The 15021-nt window shown below is 38.1% G+C and overlaps 1 protein-coding gene across 7 annotated transcripts in view; it reads right to left on the bottom strand.

Annotated features, from left to right (window-relative positions):
• Positions 1–5112: 5112 nt before the first annotated feature.
• cspg5a (chondroitin sulfate proteoglycan 5a) overlaps positions 5113–15021 on the bottom strand; it is a 51798-nt gene continuing 41889 nt past the window's right edge. The window contains exons 4-7 of one of the 7 annotated variants that reach the window (XM_015054413.1): positions 14129–14207; positions 10928–10984; positions 7882–7983; positions 5862–5952 (exon numbers count right to left, since the gene is read on the bottom strand). In XM_015054413.1, the coding sequence (XP_014909899.1) occupies positions 7897–7983; positions 10928–10984; positions 14129–14207 (223 nt within the window). In that variant the 3' untranslated portion in view covers positions 5862–5952; positions 7882–7896. Of the gene's footprint in view, positions 5953–7881; positions 7984–10927; positions 10985–12474; positions 13936–14050; positions 14208–15021 lie in introns of those variants that run through there. The other 6 variants (XM_015054411.1, XM_015054409.1, XM_015054410.1 and 3 more) reach the window with 6 other exon arrangements.

The raw sequence follows: 15021 nt of genomic DNA, 5'->3' as shown, positions 1-15021 counted from the left end.
AAAAAAATTTTTTTGTGGTAAAAATGTGGCCAAAAAAAAAAAAAAAAAAAAAAAAAAAAAAACAACTGTACAAAGACACTTTAGGCTTAGAAATACAGCCAAAGATGGAATAATTTTAATAATAAAATCCTTATCTAAAAATATCAGGACAGAATGTGATCATCAGGAGCTTTATCATCTTAATCAGAGCGCAAATAATCTCTGCTGAAGTGAGCAGTATGGCGTCACTTTCAGCTTTTTGAAGCCATTGCCATCACCACCCTACTACTAAACCAGTTACTTGCACACATGTAATACAGGAGGTTGGGAGAACTGGGGCTACTCTGCCCTGAACTGGTAACGTATTGCCAAATTTCCATCAGAATGGAAGCCAGAGGCTCCTGTTCTGATCAGCAGCATTCCTCAGAGCCTCATTAGTAAACTAGACGGTGCCAGACTGATTCATTTAGAATCACGTGGGAGTGAAGTGGGGGTAGTTCCAGAAAAGAAAAATCCTCTCCAGCTGCCCCCTTCACTGCTTTATCTGGTTCCTTTTGGTTTCAATTTCTGCCTTTCCTCCCCAAATCTGCAAAACACACCACACACATACAGACCTGTTCCACCATAACTGTGGTTATTAAAAAACACACATCAGTTTCACGCTGAATTTTGGGTTAATTCCCACACGTGTATATTTTGCATGCATGAATAAGTGTGTCTTTGAGTGTGTGTGCCTCCTGCGTGGACTACTATGGGCATTAGCCAATCACGACAGCCACTTTGGCATCCTTACGGCATCATTCCACCACACCGTCAGCCAATCACTGGCTGCTGCCGAATCCCAGGTCCCATCTGGCTCGACTCTGAGCATCAGACAAAAATATAATCTTCACACGCCTTCAACATGTCTGTTTCTTTTCCTGTTTCCCTCTTACATGCTGTGGTCCAACACTGCATCTTTTGTTTTTAAAAAATGGTGTAGCAAGGATAGGCATGGAAAAAAAACTCAAGTGAATGACACTTGAGGTCAGTGTGACAATTTAAGAGTCAACTGAGGAAATAAAAAAAGAATTACAGAAATAACAGGACACATCTGTTCAAAACACCTGAGAAATGGGCATTTACATATTTATTTAAGTGCTGAGAATACTGTCCCTTTGACATTTTGTCCTTTAATCCCTCCTGAAAAATGATTTGATCAGGGCTTGTAGTTTCTCACATTTACAAGAGCATAACTGACCCGAAATGGATGTCAGAACCAAAACAAAATTCAGGACATTCTAAACATGTTAGCACAGTTTTGCACATTTTAAGATGTGAAAATATTTACTGTTCAAAAACTACAAAAGGTATAAAGAAAAAGTGATGTTAAATTTTCTGCTACAAAAGGAAAAGTCTTCCAGAAATATTTACTCTAAAAATATTAATTCAGATTCTGTGTAAACAAAAAACAGACTTAGCTCTTGATTTTATTGTTATGAGGAGAAAACCAGTTCACTTTAAATGAAATGTGGGAATGAAAATTCTGAATTTTCTATCATGCAATGTTGTTATGTTGGTTTCTAAAACAAAGCATTTGGTTTACGTCAGATAACATTTCTCATAGAGACTAAAAACTAAAATGTAACCCGAGTCATGATGAGGGCAGTCGTATGTGATAAGCCGGATTAAGGCTGTCTGTGGAGATCGCATGATGCCATGTTGAGCCTGAAGTGGAGTTGAGAGCGGTTTTAATTCTCTGATAGCCTCCAGTATATTACTAGATGACACTAAAGCTCTGTGAGACTTTTAATCTGCTTGGTCGGTCTGTTTGTAATTGAGTGGCTGTGTGTGTCTGAAGACACAGGACCAGAGAGGTTGTAGAGTTTGAATTTAAAATTACAGCTTCACACTGTGTTTCCATGGTGATGATGCCCAATGTCTAAAAATGCATACAAGTACCTACCGACAGCTGAAAAGTGAGAGAGAAAACAACAGGAGAGGGATGAAGAGTGTAAAAGCTGTGGAAGTTTTCTGTCAACTCGAATTCAGTTTATTATTCAAATTGATCCAAAGGTTTTCAGCTGAGGACACCCGGCAGGTTTCATGGAGTCATTGACTTTCATTCACTCCTCCTGGACGAGGGCGTTGCAGCAGCGGACAGTCGCTTGCATTGTGTTGTTGACTTTGTAGTAATCCCTCATATGGATCATGAATTTAGAAACAGCAGAGAGGAAATCTGCCCCTTTAGCAGGAAGAAACTTTGCTCAGAGTGAGCAGCCATCTATCACAACAGACTGGGCGTTTGAAAATATACACCAAATCACAAGAACTGATACAAGAGCACTTTATCAGACTTCAGTTGGTTCATCTAGGAGAGAAACAAGCTAAGCAGAAAAGCTCTAAGTTAATTTTTAAGTTTATAGGATGAAGCTACTCCTGAAGCCCTATTTCCACAAGGGGACACTGGAGTTCTGCCTATAAATGAACATTATATTCTTGGTCACCTCTATAAGTCACTTCTTTCCCGACTTGTTGGTTGGTTTGTTTCGATATTTCATAATTTGTGATAAGATGTTTTGAAATACTTTTATAATATTCTAGATGAAATCTAAAAGGCTAGGGATCCAGTCTTTCTGTGATGCTTTCAGAGACGACAGTGCCGCCCCGACGCTGCCTCATTTCTCTCTGTTGGTAATATAATGCCCACTTGTTGCCATGGTGTCCTGCGGTAAATCTAGCTTCACTCATTTCAATTCAGTCAACTCTCTTTTAGTGTTGTTCTGTGTGTATTTCAGCATGTGCAGTCATGTCCCAGCTTCACAAATGTGTATTTTTGTGTGGATGTGTTTGAGAAACAGGGTGCAAGGAATAAAGAGGATGATAATCGCTGCTGTTGCTGTTTTTGAAACCAGTGTACGGCTGTTTGCTGTTCTTTATTCATAAAAAAGTCTTTTATTTTACCTTTTGGAGGCTGAAATGCTCTCTGAACCCCCTGTCTATTTATCTAAAGAAAAGGAAGGGCACCCGGACCTTCCCCCACCCTTCATCCATTACTCCTCCACCCTGGGAAGAATCCGCCACAATGCTGTTGTTCAAACCGTTACTTTCAGGCAGAACCAAAGGAGAAATCCAACAAAAGGCTTCAGGCACTGCGGCCTCAGCTGAGACACATTCATTACTGTTTATCAGCTCTGGAAGAATGTGCATGTATTTGTGGGAACCAATTTGTGAGTTAAGGAGCATTTTTAAAGAGACAAGGATTGTCTTTGAAGTTGAAACATAAACTTGAAACTTAGCCTCAGGAACTTAGGGCAATGAAGGCAATTCAGCCTAAAATAGCTCTGACTCAAAATTATTTGGTAAGTCTGGTGATCATAGTGCTAAAACAATTTACCTTAAAAAATCAGGACAGTTCTTGACGGCTGATCTTGGTCTTGGATTTGAGACTTGAATGAACTCAGCCAGGATGTAGACTGAATTTGATTGTTTTTAATCAATATTTAAGACTTGGTTTAGAATTTTTGTATGTATTTTATTCCAAATCATGTTCAGACAAGCATACAAGTAGAGCTAGACTCAAATCAAGTGGAAGAAGCATATTATCTAAGTTGATCAGTAAAACTTAGATCCAAAATACAAGATTTACAAAATGAGACATAGGGAGAATTTTGATTTGATATTCCACAATTAAATATTTATTATCTATACTTGATCAGTCATATTTTTCAAGTGAAATGACTGGAAATGGTTCTCAAGTTTGTAACTCAGGTCTATAAAAACTGCAATGCCCCTGATAGTAACTTTACAATATTCCAAAACTGTGTCAGTCATAAATGTATTTTTCATCTAATTCTGTTTATGGACCAAATGTGCACCTGAAATAGCTTTTATTTGCAAGCACAAGTGTGTCAGCCAGCGTGTATCCAGCTGGAAACAGCGAAAGCGTCTCCAGAGGCATGAAACATGCAGAAGCAGCACACTGGTTCCTGGTGTCCTTGTCATGATTTATGAGCAGTGAGGAGAATTTCTTGAAGAGTAAAGACTTTGCCAATGGTAGATCTCACAGTCACATCATCAGCTAACTGACCTTTTATTTTCATATATTTCTGAGGGACTATCAGCACAGAGTTTGCATTAACATTGACAAGACATCAAAACTTTCTTAGGCTCAATTTGAATAGTCTTTTAAAACTTTCTGCTCTCAGTCTAAAATAATTCATCTTTTAGAGGACTGTTTTATGGAACCACTGCTCCAATTTTATTGGAATTGCTGGTCCATTTTGTAGTATTAAAAAACATTAGCCCTATGAATGGATCTTAAGATTCTTACTTCACGCAAGGCATCTTCATTTTTACCCTTTCAATGCGAGCTATGTGTTTTTACAGTGCATAATAAGGAGACTATAATTCTAGAGCCCCGAACTGGCATCACATTTAAACCATTATTATTTGTAACAGTTCAAGTTCTCGATATTACCAAATTCTGCAACTTTGACCAAGATAACCTTTGTGGAAAATGAACAAAATGGCAAGGTAAATAAATCTCACCCAAAACACCCAGTTGAGTTTATTTTCTTATTTGCAAAAAGGGTTTGATTTTTTTTTTATTTCCATCTCTAATGTTTAAAAAGGTTAAATTAGAAATCTGAAACATCTGTCAATATTTTTATCTGATTAATCATCCGAATATTCAACATGATAATCGATACTAAAATAAGTATGATTGTGGTAAAATATAACCCAGAAATAAACAGGAATGTTTCACTTGTGTTGAAGTCTGGATAAAGACACAATTAATCGTATCTTTGGTAAAGAAATGTTTAACTCTGGCTGTTTTTGTGTAGACACTGTAGGACAAGGACTTAAGAAGCTGTGCTCAAAGCCATGCAGAAAGCGCTGGATTTAAAGGGAAGGAGAAAAGGGGAGGCGACACGGAGGAAAACACAGGATTCAGAGAGGTCATGTTAAAAAGGTTTATTTCAACAACTGTCTGAGTTTCATTTGTTTATTCTCTGTTTGAAGTCCCAAAAAAGTACAAAAAAAAACCAAGTACATCAAAGGATTAGAAATCACATCAATGAAAACCAAGACACATTGTGTTGTTTCTTTTAAATCAATCCGAGCAATACTTTTTTTTTTCAATATTTATACATACTCACTGGATTAGTCAGACAAACATCAAAACCTCTCAGTAGTTAATGTTTTTTTGTTTTTTTTTACAACAACTTTTTCTGTACGGTTTAAACTTCTGTATGATTTCTTTCTTTTTACAAAATACACCAATGCAGGCAGGGAAAAGGGAAGGTGTGTGTGACAGTGTTGACATGAAAGCGTGTTTATGTCTCGGAGCTTTTCACAGTATGTGTATGCTTCTAATGTCTGTGTGCGCATGTGTGCAGGTATGATACAGAGGAGAAAGTGAAAGCAACAAGAGGGGGAGGGGCTGCGAAACAGGGGCATGGCTGAATGTGGAGGATAGAGGAGGGGCTGGAAGGGGCTTTGGGATGGGGGCATTTTTTAGCTGGGGCAGTGATGGCGGCAGAGTTGGTGTGTGTGTGTGTTTTTTTTTTTTTTTTGTATTATTTGCAGCGACTGAAGGCTGCTCGTGGCAGTGGTGCCGTGTCAGAGACAGTTGTAGACTGAGTTGGTTGGCTGGTGTGTTGGCTGGTTGGTTGGTTGGTTGACCAGTTAGGCGCGTTCGGCAGAGGGCGACCAGAGAGCAGGGGAGGGAGGAAATCTGCATCTTCCAGTTGCCGACACACCGTGTCGTTTTCTGTGTTTTGTTGTCAGGTTGCTGGGGGCTGTTTCGCGTTTTGTTTTGATTCACATCATGTTGTTCTGCAGTGAGTTTACCTCCGAGGAGTTCTCCTCGCCCAGGACCTTGTGGTTCTCGTGTTTGGGGGTCAGAGAGTTGTGGATGTTGAGGGAGTCGTCCTCCTTGGGCGGAGCCTTCACCGGGTCCTCCAGCTTGTTCTGGGAATGAGGATCATCCTACACAAGAATGGGTAGTAGTGGGAGGATGGGGGGAAAAAAGCACAGTTAGGATGGCTTAAACCGAATAAGCATTCATATTCAGCTGCACCTCTGACCCTGGTGATTTGTAGTAACTTTTTTTCTTTTGGAGATTTTATACCTTATGTAAGGTTGCAGTTCTTGAGAACAGCTTCTTGCTCTATTCAGAACTAACTCATTAAACCAAATTAACTTTAAACTTAGAGAGCTCAAGTTGGAAAGAAACATTAATAGAGGAAATAACTGAGATAAGAAAATGTAAAATCTGAAAAGCAAAATAAGAAAGAATGTGCTGAAAACAAACTTAAATGTAACTTATTCAACCTTAAAGATATTCTAAAGTACCCAAGCATTTGGGAAACAAGTTTAAGCCAAGTCTTATTTATAAGACTTAGGTGCTTCTGTTACTATTCTTAACTATTTAGATTTTTAGTTGTTCAAAACAGCTGTCCTAATTAAGATTTAAAAACAGATAGGGATGCATAAACCAGAAAATGCCACTTACAACATGGCGTCAAAATCGATGTGCAATCTGTGCGCTCATGTGGCGTCAACTCTTTTATATGAATAAATGGCATTTTAAAAATGTATCTATGTATTTTTATTTTTAAAAAATGTGGTCTGCAATGGTAGTATTATAAAAAAAAGCACTCTTTCCTTATCTAACAAATCCAAAAAGATATTAATGACACTACACAATTTAATAAAGAATTAGGCATTTAAGGTACAGTCAGCTAAATCAAATTAAGATGCCAATGGAAACCTATTAATTGCATGATCAATACTACTGCTATTTAACTTCCTGATTCAAGTCAAAGTCAAATTAATTTACAACAGCTGCTGACCAAAGTTCACTTTATCATTTCATTACCAAATCTGCACACATTTTTCTCACTGACATTTTTGAAGATTTGAGCATTTTCTTATGGCGTTTCATTATGTTTGGAGAAGTCATTCTTTAATGAATTACTGAATCCATTCTCATCAACAGAGGCTAGAGAGAAATCTGCACAAAACATTTCGCTTTGGTGATGCACAGCCTACAATTTATTAATATATTAAACCTACAAATAAAAAACCCTATTTTAAATGTTACAGATATGTAACAATTGACCAAAAGAACCCAAACAAACAAACAAACAAAAAACAAAGGTCAGAAACAATTTACAATAGCGGAAAATTTATTGGTCTGAATGATCAACTGCTTAAAAATCACCATGCTTGGCTGGCATGTTGTCTATCAGCAGAGAGACTCTGTGGTGAGCTGCATGAGCGACAGCAATCCCAGCTCCCGTTACCCCCCACCAGGCAACCCAGGAAGCACATGCACATCCACATGCAAAAAAAAAAAAGCAATGCACCTCCCATAAACTGTGAAGATCGCTCATGCAGAACACCTTCAGTCTCTGCTGTCCTTTTACCATTTCAAAAATAAAAACAAACAGTCTCCCAAGCTTATTTTCAATGTGCACCACCATCATACATACCCAAGCAGTGGCTGGAGGAGGAAAAAACAAACATTGTGCCTTAGTTGTTTCAGTTTAAGTCATCTGCATTTAATTAAGGTCAGAGGGGAAAAATTGATTATAGAGTCCATTGGAGCTCTGTTTTCCATCCTCTTAGCCCCATTAATTTTGCATGGCTTTATCGACTTGGCTGCACCGAGGCTTCCCAGGGCGTCAGTCTGCACCTCTTTGTCACAATGGGAACCACGCCGAAGAATACCCGCCCACTCATACACACACACATACACACAAGCAGAGTATGGCCAGATATAGATGCTCTCTTGTTCACACACATTAAAGTCCAGACCCAGAGGCCTGTGCCACTTACAAACACTCCCTAATTGAATGTTTGCATTTGAACTAAATGGTACTTTCAGAGAGTAAGAGCAGTGAGAGGATTTACCCGATGGCTGTTGGCCTAGATAGTAACTTCAGGCAGGACGTGCGGGTATGTCACTTCCATGGTTACGGGATAGGGGCCCTCTTTCCTCCCGTCAGCATGAAACTGGAAAATGTTTGTGTTTGTTGGATTTCATTGTTGTTGTGCATGGGTGGAGGGGTGCGGGCAGTGGGTGGGGGCACAGAGTCACGAGGACTTTTGTGTGGGAATAAACTTTTGGGGGGGAGTGGGAACAGATATAAACAGGGTTCTGATGATGAAGATGATGATGGAGGCACATGGACGGTTCTTGATGTCCTTCTGTTAGCTAGGATGGTATTCTGTTCACTGTACAATGCATCATAAGCAAGAGGAGACAGATTTCAGGTTGATTTATGATGGCAGTCATTATTTGGTTGAGTTGGTATGAGTTTGGACTACTTACTCATGTAGGTTTATTTAACTGTTGCTTTTTCTGGGGTGTTAATGGAATATTTAAAGACATTTGTACTGATTAATGGTCACCAGGTTGTGAATTTAATAGATGCTACAAAATGAAAGATGTTTGTTTCCTCAGATGACATATACAGAAAGTTATCAAAAGGCTTTTTTACAAAGTCGGTCTAATTGAAATCCCAGAATCCCTCTCAAAGTTTCCAAATAATCATCTTACAATATTACGGACTGTCCAAATTTATCCAACGATATAACAAGTAGAATCTTGATCAGAAACCAATCCTAATGTTTGACATTTAAAATAGCAATGCTTAGGTACTTCAAAGTGTTTGGCTACAGTTTCTTTCTATTAAAACTATTTGAAAATCACAGTTTGTTGTGAGTTGCGAAAGTCCAGAAGCAGTTAGAAGCTATGATCACAATATAGTTTCTCTTGATATGTGATTTGATCAATAAATGTCCAAACTGGATATGGCAACCAAGACAAAATTGATAGAAAAATAAAACAATATATAAAAGATATTATTTGTTTTTTTGATTTGTTGTGACTTTATTTTTTATAGTAACACTGTACACTGTTGAACAATTTGGAAATAAATGGAATGGATTTCCATTAGGATGTTACTTGGTCCTTCTGATTAAAGAAAAGATAGAAAACATGCATCATTCTTATTTGCTTGCAAATCTACACCAAAGAAAGTGATCAAGTTCTGTTCAATTTAAGATTTTTTTTTCTGATTGTTGCAAAATGTAGCTTCAAATTACAAATTGGTCCATATTTGCGTACAAAATAGAAAGCAATTTATAATATATCTGCTTTCAGTTGATATTTGACTCAATTTAAATTTTGATTTCAATTATTAAAAAACCAACTGCATGACTTGCGTCCGTATACTTTAGAATGCTTTTACATGCGCCAACGTATTGCATAGAACTCAGGGCTCCTGAAATTCTCTCCCACGCCGTTTATGCAATTAGTGGCTTTGATTTTTTTTTTTTTTTTTTTTTCTTTATTTTTTTCGTAATTAAAACTATAGCTCTACATTAATGACAGTCATTACAGTCATTAATTGCTTACTGGATTAATTTAGTTAATATTACTTTGCTAAAACTCTGCACATTTACTCTCTGCAGTCATCATTTCCAGTTGCTGCACTATGAAAACTAACCTTGTTTTTCTGGTAAGGTTTATTTTTGTTTTGCCATCACAGAAGGATCTGAACCAATAACTGGTTATCTTTTCAAAGCAAACAAAAACCTCATGGTGTAACTTACTGTATGTGCTCTCCAGTTGGTCATTTGGTACCAGAACTGATTTAGCTAAACACCTTTGTCAGTGTTTTTAATTCATGAGTCACACTGTGATTGATGGGAAATATATTGTTCCAGATTTACAATGTGAAAACCTCCTGACATTGATAAATATTTTAAAAAGTAGTCCTCTGTTTAAGACTGTGTTGGCTAAGTCTGGATGAAGATTTTGTGTGGTTGTCACTAACGCAAATTAACCCATGTATGTGTATTAAAATTCACTGTAATAATGTTTCTTGTTTGCATTTACAGACTAAATGTTTGCCTCTCTCTGTGTGCTGACTATCTTAGGATGCACCAGATCTGTCTTTCTTTATTAAAGGATTTGTGATTGTTTGAATGGCACAACATGATCCAGGACCGATTATTGTTTGTAGCTTTACATGGACTCCTGTCTTTGAGAATAACAAAGTAGTTCAGAATGATTTAAATCGCTTAATTTAAATCATTCACAGGTCAGCTCAGTCGTGATAAGTCAACGAGAGCCAATACAGTCGATGGAAACCCTCTGAAAAATTACTGCCGACTGCCTGGGAAATGTATTTCCTGTGCTGAATTTATTTGCTGTTGACAGAAAACAATTCCCCTCCACCGTTTGCTGCAGGGGGAAGGATACGGCTGCACTCGGCTGAATTACTTTGAGGGGAAGATTGGGGACAAGTGGGTTCAATCCACCACCATGAATGAAACACAAAGCTTTCAATTACAGCAGAGAAATAACTGTCTCAGAAAACAAGGACCTTGCATTCACCTTCTCAGTAAACAGGTTTTTTTGTAACAGGCTTTTTTCTTCCAATCAAGGTTGAGCATGTTTTTTTGTGTTTGGATTTGACCGGTGATGAGGTCAAAGGTTTCTTTGCCAATGTTTAAACCTGAGTTAAAGCTTAATGGTATCTACAGTATCTGTCTGTCTGTTGGTCTATTTATCTTACTTGTAATAATTGCAACAGACTATGGTGATAAAACGGTTGCACACGCACTTGAAAACTAAAACTACATTCAGCAGGTGTTTATTGTGTATCAAATTCAAAATAACATGTTACAAATAACATTACTAAAAAAGCAGTGAGTACTTCTATGCTTTTTGCAGTAGGATTAATGGTTGCTGTTCTGTTTTATATATTCTTCTCAGTTCAAGACTTTCAACTTTTTATCTAAAACACTTTTGTTGTCTGTATTTGTCCAGATGGACTGAGGTTTGGACTAATCAGTTGAGAGGGGTGACTGACAGGGCCACAGTAACTATGAGAGAGCTGTTTGGGAGGGTGACAGAGGTTCGGGACTGTCTGAAATTTGGTCTTACCTCACAGTCGGACTCCTCTTTGGTCTTACACTCCCAGGTGTATCTGCTCATGGTTTTCTGAGGGGAGGGGGACGGGGCAAAGGGTTATATTCCTCAAAAACAACCATACAAGCCATCCTCAGAAGAAAGACAGGTAGGGGGAGAAAGGAGAAAGACAGAGTTTGAAGTGGACAGAAAGAAGGAGGAAAAAGAGTCAGAGACCCAACGGATCAGAGACAATTAAAAGAGATTAAGAAGGAGACAGGAAGGGACAGAGATAAAATAGAGTTTGAGCGTTAGAGACAGAGACCAACAGCAGGAGTAACACGACTTCCTGTCCGATGTCAACTGATATTCCCAGCTGGATTCAGCACAGACTCTGTGGTGCTGCTTGGCTGTTAGTATGAACTAACGCAGCACCCACAGGTTTGGTCATTTCCAATGAGGTTGTAGACCATAGACGCACAGACATGGAGTTGTTAGTTTTTGGTGAATTTGATCTTAGGGAGTATTTATGGTTTAATTGTGAAATGATGTGTTTTGAGCTCATTTGTGGCTTAAAACTGTGTTGAATAGTAGTTGGGGACACTTAATTTGTTGTAGAGCTGGAGAGAATTTACTCCCCCTAGAATATACCAGTAATGCCAGAGTCTTCTGCAGTAATAACAGGATTACTAAACTGATCTAAAAGCAGGGTTGGGAGTCAATCTGAGTGCGATGCTGTGCTACTGAGTGTAATTTACCTCTTGAAAATATAAACTGTTTCTAGCTCATCAAACGGAAATTCACATAAAATCAATACATATTGTTGTTTTTTTTCTCTCTAATGCATAATTGTGAATTTACTGCAAATTGTCTGGAAAACATAGTTAAAAACATTGGGTGCTAACTCCCACCTGCAGGTTACAGTACATTTTACTTCTACTACAACATGATGTGACTGTTTATGTTTCATACTTGCCCCAGATTCCACAGACTCAAAATTGGTTAATGGACAGAAAACCAGATAAAAAGCAAGAAACGGAAACCAATAACACTGAATGAGTTGATTTCCATGGAGCAAGCTATCTTTAGAATACATGTGACTTCTTTTCACATTATGTAGACTGTGCAAAATTAATATTTTACTTATAGAAACAACTATGTCATATTAAATACAAGTTAGCAGTCAGTGTTGGATTGATCTCCCCATCCACTGCTTTTAGGAGATCAGCACATTCCTTAATGTCAGTAGACAGAAAAACTCTGCTTGTTTCTCGTTGGTAAACTTCAGAAAGATCTATAAAAAGAAAAGATTAGGCAAAGTAAATGGTTGCAAACCTCACTTTGTCCAATTTTGTAAGTTGACACAGATGACATTCATACTTGTTTTAGTAAAATTGTATTGTATAAACTTACTATATAAGCACCAGAATTATTCAATGCATGAATCTCAAAAATACTTCACAGGATATCTTTAGGAGCTCACAATGAAAACCCATTTGTATACAAGTACTATTCAATCCAGTGAATGGCAAGGGATTTTTAAGATATTGTTAGAAAGTGATGATGGATTTTTTTTTTTTATCTTGTGTTTTGATGTTTAATGTTCATTAGAGAGAAATGACTTGCACTTGTATTTAGAATGAATTGGTGGGACTCATTTGCATGAAAAGGAACTACATTGATACCTAAGAAGCCAAGTTCAAAGTCTACAGCCTGCAGTGTAAAGAGGCGAACAAACTACTGAAAGAGCTGTGAGAGGGTGGTACCACATCCTGAAAATAAATGAAATTTTAGCTAAAGTAACAAATAAAATCTCAGTTGTAGCACTACAGCAACCCATGCTGCTACAACTTTGGTGTTAGCGCAAACTAGCTACCCATGCTTCAAGTTAGTGAGACACCTGTCAGCTCTGCTGCCTCCTTCAGGCAGCAGGGAGGTGTTGCATCCCAGATGTTTATCCTGATAACCGCCTCTATTTTTCTCAAAAACCCAACACTTTTAGCTTACCTGTTGTGATGCGGCTCCTTCGACCCATAAACCCAGAATAAATTATTTTTTATTATTTTTTCATTTTTCCCTCTTTCTCTTTATACCTTCAGGATAAACAAGTCATGAAGACATTAAAAAAAAAAAAGTAAACAAGAGTAGCTGCGAAGGCTGACATGGCCACTAGGTGGCGCATATAAGCGACAGAGCAGACATGCCATGACATAAAATACAGATGCAAAGAGGTGATAAGAGAGAGAGCAGGTCAGAAGGACAGAGAACAGGCAGGACTCACTGCAAGGGTGTTTTTTCTGTCCTAAAATGGTCAAATTAGAACAAAAAATCTGTAAGACTTCAGCTAGCTTGGTTTCACGGGGGAATTGAACCCCTAACCCCCTGGCTGTGTTTGTAGCATCATCCAACCACAGCACCAAGTTACGTTGTGCTTGGTCTTTTGTCAATATTGTGGAAACTAAACTCAGAAGAGAATGTTTTCATGGTTGCAGGGAACTGAAAATAAAACTAATCAAGATAAAAAATTTATAACTCTGTGCATTTATTTCTTTGTTTACACTCTATGGCAGCCTTTCTGACAGACTTTTATATGTGAAAAAGAAATATGATTCATGTTTTTCATTCGTACTCTACTCAACAGCAGGTTCCTCTTAACAGATGACCTTTTGCATTAATGATGCAATCCAGATGATGCAATCTGTAGGAACCTTATCATGTTTTGTTAAGTTGGTAAAGGATTGAAGTTCAGATTTGAATCACTGCTGCTGGATTTGGAAATGTTGGTAGATCTCGGAAAATCTCAGCGTTAAAAAAAATCTAACTAGTGCATCCCTGTTCAGCTTTTAAAAAAACAGAAATATTTAAGAAATAAAGATACAATGAGGAAAAACTGAGACTGATAATCATTGGGCTTCTGATCACAATCCCTCTGGTCCTATTTGAGTTTTGATGTCCTGCATCATTAAATAAATCTCTCACTATTGATCCTGGCACTTGGGCCCCGCCAGTCCTCTATCCTTTAAGCTTATAACACCTCAGAGTATCTGAGAATACTCATGCCCATGCATTTTGCGGGGGAGCCGAGGGCCCGAGCAGGATTCAGGTTGGGAGGAAGATGCAGAAGAGGGGTGAGAGAGAGAGAGGCGAGAACCACGTTACCTGACAGATAATGTTATCATAGTAAGCCAATGCACGGGCATGAGGGACGTTAGGAGGGGTGTCGCACAGTTTCCTTACATTTGGGTGGGAGCCCTCAGCGATGGTGGACAGCGAGAAATTATCATTGTGCTGCTCCGATGAAGGCCGGTACTTACTGCTGGGCGCCAGCGGGGTGGAAAGGGTCGAATGGAGGGAGAGACCAAAAAACAGAAAAAAGGAAAATTTAAGAGATTTGAGGTAAAGCAGTAGGGGAAACATAAACATAAAGGAGCATGTGGGACGTTTTAGAGAAAAGCTCAAGAAATTCGGAAAAGAGACAGAATGAGTTACAGGACAGTGGAGAAAGGTTGTTAAGGATCAGAGATGACATGGAAGAATACAAGAATGAAATGGAAAGAAAGACTCAAACAGAAAAAGAATATGCAGGGTGTGGAGCAACAAGAGGTAAGAGATCATACAGTGAGAAAGACGGGAAGAAAAGTATAAGAAGGATGGGGGGCACAAAAGCAGCATCAGTTAGCTCAACATGAGAAACGATAAAACAGAAACAAACATTTATCTGTGATGCAACACACTGACAATTAAATGTTAGTGGCCTTTAAATTTAAAAGGTAGAAAACATGACTTCTCTTTTACTTTTGAAATTAATTAAATGCAAGAGATAACAGGACATTATCTGATATTATGTTCCCTTAATCTTGAGCTAATATTTGTTTCTCACACAAAACCAGGGCTGCAACAATATATCACAAATATATCATCATCACAATATCCGTGGCCGTAAAAGTTATATTGCAAAGGACTACTTGGAGAAGCAGGTGCTCACAGCAGACACTAATGACATTAAGGTGACAATGACAAAGGTTAAAGGTCACAGAGTGATCAAAAAATGATCAGAAAAAGAGGAAAAAGAAAATATGCATATTAGCATCAGAATATTTACTTATTATCCCCATTGTAAGATTTTCTAA

The sequence above is a fragment of the Poecilia latipinna genome, unplaced genomic scaffold (assembly GCF_001443285.1).
Source record: "Poecilia latipinna isolate Pla-1442-1.1 unplaced genomic scaffold, P_latipinna-1.0 Scaffold1250, whole genome shotgun sequence".
NCBI classification, from domain to species: Eukaryota; Metazoa; Chordata; class Actinopteri; order Cyprinodontiformes; family Poeciliidae; genus Poecilia; species Poecilia latipinna.
Note: the sequence above shows the minus strand (reverse complement) of the source record. Positions and strands in the feature narration are given on the sequence as shown.